Genomic DNA, 6,986 nt, shown 5'->3' with positions numbered 1-6,986 from the left:
GCGGGGGCTACGTATGCACTAGGTGACGAGAGTCCATACGTAGCTACTATTATGTTAATTTTTCGGGTAGTTTAGGACCCGTATCATGCCATATTTGTGAATATTGTTATCCTTTCATGCTAATGGGATCACTTAGGATATGCTAGAGATTTGCAAATGAACATATGTGAACGTATGCACTTGGTTGGACACTTGTATTAATTATTTGAATATAAATGCGCCTTTATGCATCTTCTTGATGATAATTGCTATTTATGGATCAGGCCGATCGCCTCGGTAGAAATAGATACATTTATGGTTCGCACCATTCGACCCTCTGGCAGTATACATTTTCTTTTCTGTTGGACCGGGCCGTACGAGCTCGGCATAATGTGCGCATGATTCTATGTGAAACATTATTCATGACTTACTTTGTTAAATGCTCTGAAATGTAAATGGCTAACTATGATATTATCTAGAACATGACTTATCACTTCTTGCTATAAATTATTATTTATTTGTGACATCCATGCTTAGAATAGTATCATATTATATTATTTGACCCTAATAGGTATCAAGTCGACCTCTCGTCTCTACTTATTCGAGATTAGACGGGATACTTACTGGGTACATATTGTTTATGTACTCATACTACGATTTTGTACTTAATTGTACATGATCTAAGGTAGGTACATCTGGATACCAGTCTGATGCGCTTTCTTGATCGTAGTCCGAGACTTCCACGGTGATCTGCTCCCTTTCTATGTCGTTTAGTAGCATGATGGAGTCTCTCTGTACTTTTGGCTGTCTATTCTATTTCAGACAGTAGGATAGATTTATTCTTTTGTATATTCCACTAGCTGTCCATATACTTGTGACGCCAGGTCTTGGCACACACATTGGTAGACTATTCTTTTGGGGTTGTATAATTATTTTTGTATGTTACTAATTATCACTACTTTTAAATTCAAATTAAGAAATTGTTGCAACTGTTTTAGTAAAGTAAACCTAGAAATTATTACTATTTCCGCGTTGGCTTGCCTAACAATAGTGTTGGGCGCTATCACGACCTATAATGAAATTGGGTCATGACAGACTCAGTTTTCAGTTTGATGATACCCCTTTTTGTAAACTTATAAGTTTTCATTTGAAAACCCGGTCGGTGAATTTTTTATCCGTCACATGAAATAGTTTAAGAGGGATTATAAAGGATTTAATTAGTTGATTAAATTAAATTTTTAGTAATTTAATTTAATTAATTGGTATATGGGATCTTAGCATGGGTGTTAAAATAAGTGTTGGTGAATTTTCGAAATTCATATTGAAGAGTTCAGTTGCAATTTTTAGTGGAATCAACTGCAATTAATTATAGTAAGAATTAATTCATGCAAATTTCGAATTAATACTATAATTAGAAGCCTCTTATTATTTTTGTGGTCCCTACTATACCTAGTAAAAACCTGGACTGACTTGGATAAAAAAAGTGACTTGGGAGAAAAGTCATCTGGTAGAGTTAGAGTAGGATTCTACTTTCAAAAGCAGAATCCTACACGTTTTTTGGAACCCTATTTTTGGCTAAAAACGTGTCTACTTAAGGAAGACTTTTTTTTTTCACGCAATAACTGACCTTTAAGAGTTATATTGTTCTTGCCCACTCAAAAAGCAAATTCGTCCAGGGCCTTACTAGGACTATAGCAGAAGACTGCAACCCTAGATTCTTGCTGTGTGGAGGATTTGTGCCACGTTTTCAAGAGGTTAGTGCTTCTAATCTAGTAATTATAGCATTGTCTTATTACATGTATTTGATGGCTGATTTGTATGCTTGCTTCCGTTGTGCATGTTCTGACAATTGGTATCAAACGTCATCTTGCATCTAACTAGATAATATAATACATCATGATTAGAGTAATATTAAAACGTGTTATTTAATGATACATGTTTGATATGATTATTCTATGTCAAAACGTGATTGTGTTTGGTTAGTATTTTAATTCTGATATTATGGATTACTTTACATATGCATAAACAATGGTGTTATATTTAATGATAATCTATTTAATTATGTTTTTGTTGAATTATTGGTATCAGACGCCATCTTATATCTAACTAAATAGTGTAATACAACATGAATAGAGTAATATTAAAATCTTTTGTTTAATGATACATGTTCGGTATGGTTATTCTATATCAAGAACGTGATTGTTTTTATAAGTATTTTAATTATAATATTATGGATTAATATACATGTGTATAAACAGTGGTGTTATATTTAATGACAATCTGTTTAATTGCGTTTTTGTTGAATAACAATGTTTTTTAAAAAAGCATGACTGTTTTCAAGAAAAGTACTATTAATTATGAAATTGTAGATTGACAATGTTGTTTTAATAAAAACGTGGTTGTTTTGAATGCTATTAGTTCTGAAATTATGAATTAATATACAGAATTATGAATAGTGGCGTTTTGAACGGGTGAAAAACATTTTGGTTTCTTTTACAATTACGTTCGAACACAATTTTTATTAAATAATAATAAAAATATTATTTTGAGTTCTGAAATCATGAATTAACATACATTAGTATATTATGTGATTTGAACGAGTCAAAATAATTAATACCCTTCAAAACGCCAAAAACAGAATTCTACAAATTGGTCATGAATTTGGAATTCTGAAATATTGTCGAGCTCCGATTGACCTCAAATTTGGTAAGTTCATCAGAAATGACCTAGTGAGCAATACACATCAGCTTTGCTCATGACGTACATCGTCGTTTGGGCATTCGGGGTCGTTTAGATGTGTTTTGGCCATTTTTCTATTTTTTGGAAATTTTTTAAATCATTTTTTTAATAAAACAGTGATTGTAGGGTTGAATTTCTATGATTTCCAATCATATTTTGCAGTAATATAATGAATTTATATGTTGGCATAGGTCTTCTTTCACATCGGATTAGTTCATTATAGATGATTAATGTAGTTTTGCCTCTAGTTCTTTGATTACTTGTATTAACTCTCCAACTGAGTTACATGTTGATTCAATGAAACTAGAGTTTATAAAAGTGATATTTACCTATCTTAAACTAATAGGTTACTTTCCATCTGAGTTGGTCTTGTTTTAATTTATGGGGTGAAAATCTTACATAACTCATATATTTTGCATGAATAGTTAAGTTTTCCTAACAAATCTAACTGTTCAATGAGCATGGTTATATTTGTAATGTGATATTTTGACTTTAAAATTTTTAAATACATAACTAATGATCTATTTAATGTGAATATCTCTCAGATTAATCATGTCTTCATTCAACCTACTTACCTCAATTTTAAACCAAAACAAGTTAGAAGGACCGAATTATGTTGAGTGGAAAAAGAACCTTGATATTGTCCTAACTGATGAAGGTTACAAATTTGTAATCACTGCGGAGTTCCCAGAAAAACCTGAAAATGCTACTGATGATCAGGTTAAGGCCTATGACAAATAGGTCAAGGCTTATAAGATGGCACGACGTTACATTCTTGCCTCTATGGCAAATGTTTTGCAACATCAGCATCTGTCTATGGGGTCTGCTTATGACATGCTTGAAAGTCTCAAAGAGATGTTCGGTGAGCAAAATTGTGCAGCTAAGCAGCCAGCCATGAAATCCTTTTTGAACACCAAGATGGTTGAGGGATCATCGGTCAGGGACCATGTTCTGAAGATGGTGAGTCTTCTGAATGAACCGAAGGTCCTTGGAGCTGTGATTGATAAGGAATCACAAGTTGAGATGGTCCTACAGACTTTTCCTGATAGTTTTCAACAATTTTGCTTGAACTATAATATGAACAAAATGGATTTGTCAAACTTCAACAATTTTGCTTGAACTATAAAATGAAAAAAATGAGAAGTTTGACTGGAAGTGGACTTTTTGATATCGAGGTCGGATTTCAATTCCGGAAGTTGGAGTAGGTCCGTAATATTGAACGGGACTTGTGTGCAAAATTTGAGGTCAATCAGACATGATTTGATAGGTTTCAGCATCGAATGTAGAAGTTTGAAGTTCTAAAGTTCATTAAGCTTGAATTGGAGTGTAATTCATGATTTTAGCATTGTTTAATGTGATTTGAGGCCTCGAGCAAGTTCATGTTATGTTGTTAGACTTGTAGGGGGTGTTTGGTTTGGATCCTCGAGGGCTCGAGTGAGTTTTGGACGTTCGGGAGGATAAGCAAAACTCCAGTTTTTCTGGTATTTATTGGCAACAGTTGCAGGTCTCGCAAATGCGAGAATTTATTCACATTTGTGAACCCCGCATTTGCGAAAAGCGCTTCGCAATTGCGATGGAACCTGACCTGGGTCAGAGTTCGCATTTTCGATATTTTGGTCACATTTGCGACGTCAGCAAAATCCGTATTTGTGACTCATTGGTTGCATTTACGACCTTGGCAGTGGAGGCCCATGTTCGCATTTGCGAACCTGGTGTCGCAAATGCGATATCTGAGGCTTGTGCACAGCTTATTAATCGCGAGACTTAGACCATTTAGCTCATTTCCTTTCATCTCTTGTGCGATTTTTGGAGCTTTTGGAAGAGGGTTTTCACCTAGCACTTTGAGGTAAGTAATTTCTATACAATATGAGTTGAATAAATAGATTATGGGTAGATTAATATGTGAATATTTCGTGAAATCAAGGGTTTAGATGAAAACCTAGGTTTTGGATAAAAACGAGATTTGACCATGAAAATGGTTATGGAATTTGGTAAAAATTATATATTTGACTTCATAAGGTTATGGGTAACAACTATCTTCTAAAATTTCCAAAATTCGGGCACGTGGGACCGGAGGTGAATTTTAGGAATCTTACATTTAGTGTTGGGTAAGCACCTTAGTAGTTGGAATATGAATTTTTAAACATGTATTGATTAGTTTATACACTATTTGATTAGTTTTGGATTGGTTCGGCATTGATTTGAGGGTTTGAGCATAATCTTGGACCGGAAAGTGGGCTTCGGAGCGAGTTAAGTCTCCCTTCTAACCTTATAAGAGGGGAATTACCCCATAGGTGAAATAATTCAATATGTGCTTCTCTTTGTGGGGGGCTACGTACACATGAGGTAACGAGAGTCCGTGCGTAGCTTCTATTATGCTTATGTCCGGGTAGTCTAGGACCCAAATCATGTTATATTTGCGATGCTTGCATCCTACTTGTTAATTTAACCGTTCAAAACATATTGGAACTTGATAAAAGATTTTTAAAAGTTTTAACTTCACCTACTTGGATTTTGGACGGTCACTTGATCGTTAATGAGAATTGATATTTTTTTGAACATCAAACCTAAATAAATTCTTGATTTGGTTGTTTGATTGTGTTTATCTTTTGTGGAATGGGACGAACTCCTAGGTAGATTAAATAGATACATCTATGGTTCGCGTCGTTCGACCCTCCGGTAGTGCACAGTTAAATATTATGTTGGATCGGGTCATACGACCTCGGCATGATTGGGCATGACTTAATTAATTGTTTTGGAATTATTAATAATTGATGTAGCCTCATCGGTCGGAGATATAAATTTTTAAAATGATGAAAATAAATTTAGAAATCTCCTAATAATAAAAGAATTGTTTACCTCCTTCATGCTATTGAATGTATAGTCGTCTTATAAGATCCATGATTAATCATATTATCAGCATATTATTGTTGGCCATAGTAAGTGTCGGAGTCGACCTCTCGTCACTACTTCTTCGAGATAGGCTGGATACTTACTGGGTACGCATTGTTTTCATATTCATACTACACTTGTTGTACAGAGCACTAGGTTCACTTAAGTCTCACGAGTCATAAGCATAGTCTAGTAGAGTCTTGCGGATCAGTACGGAGACGTTTGTACTTATCTTCGAGAGGCTACAGGGCAATTAGGAGCACTTCCCTTCTTGATTCCACATCGTGCGATTTGATTCCTTTGAGGCTTATGCCTTCATTTCCTTCTTATTCAATCTTATGCGACGTGAAGCGCTGGTAATGAATCGAGAATTCAGGAATTGTAATGGTACTACAGATGCAGTACGGGATGTTTCACCATGCGTAGTTGATTTGTCTATTCTCGTCGCCTTGCGGAAGGATATTCTGTCATTTCAGCTTAATAGCTTTGATGCTCATGAGCTGTTTTCGCACAGTATTAATGTGATGGTAAGATGCTTGCCTACGTGTCGGGGCAGTAAATGACTTGAAAGGAGGTTTACTCAGTGCATGATTCAGAGATTCGGTATTTTATTTCCGGCGGAGGAAAGACAATCAGACTATAAATGTTCAGGTTTGGGTTGATGGAGTAACGAGACTTGGTATTTTCGAGCGTGGTGGAATTTTCATCTGTGATGTCGTGTCATTGTCCTTGTTGAATACGTTAAGTTCGCCGGTGTTATGGTTTTCTTCAATTCTCCTTTGGGGCAGAGTAGCTTGAAATAGTGCCGGAGAAGCGGCTATCAGAGATCGCGATGTGCGGTGCTTCAAGATCGAATGAGTGTTTCTAGTGTTGATGGCTCGAGAAAGACGATTCTCGGAAAGATTTAAAGTTAGTAGTGATCTATCGGTTCAAGTGCTACAGAGATAGATTTTGATTTAAGGCAAAAACTGGGCGGCGAAGGATGAGGAAGGGCATGTGGGAGGTGTCTTGTGGTGGTTAAATTTTTAGAAGGCCAGGTGGAAGAAGCAGAAGTCGAGTAGTTTCTTAAAGAAGAGGTTAGCCAAAGTGGGAGAGTGGCAAAGTAGCATATGGATTTTGTGGTAGGATGACTATACACCTTGAGAATATTTTAGGGTGGTTTCGGAATCATGGTGGACAGTGACTAGGTCTACGGGCTTAATTTGGAACATTGGCTGATATATGGAGGAAGGTTGGATACGATGGAAAGAAGTTGCTTGATATGAAGAAGGATACAACATAGCTTCTGGTTGGAAGGTAGTGTCGCACTTTTTGGGATGTCAATGGCGAGTGGACGGACTTTTACAGCTGGTGAATAAGCATGGTCTTAGAATGGG

General features: G+C 35.9%; 1 protein-coding gene across 1 annotated transcript; it reads left to right on the top strand.

Moving 5' to 3' along the window:
* Positions 1-3,270: 3,270 nt before the first annotated feature.
* On the top strand, positions 3,271-3,837 carry LOC142181838 (uncharacterized). The gene is made up of 2 exons (XM_075255420.1): positions 3,271-3,438; positions 3,526-3,837. Exons 1-2 carry the CDS (start codon positions 3,271-3,273, stop codon positions 3,835-3,837), a joined length of 480 nt encoding a protein of 159 aa, XP_075111521.1.
* Positions 3,838-6,986: the final 3,149 nt, after the last annotated feature.

The sequence above is a fragment of the Nicotiana tabacum genome, chromosome 6 (assembly GCF_000715075.1).
Source record: "Nicotiana tabacum cultivar K326 chromosome 6, ASM71507v2, whole genome shotgun sequence".
Lineage (NCBI taxonomy): Eukaryota > Viridiplantae > Streptophyta > Magnoliopsida > Solanales > Solanaceae > Nicotiana > Nicotiana tabacum.
Note: the sequence above shows the minus strand (reverse complement) of the source record. Positions and strands in the feature narration are given on the sequence as shown.

Bases quoted from the DNA above. Each gene is read 5' to 3' on its own strand.
- LOC142181838 (XM_075255420.1), top strand. From the start codon at position 3,271: ATGTCTTCATTCAACCTACTTACCTCAATTTTAAACCAAAACAAGTTA. The intron at 3,439-3,525 runs GTTAAGGCCTAT...TTGCAACATCAG, and splicing joins AAAATGCTACTGATGATCAG to CATCTGTCTATGGGGTCTGC.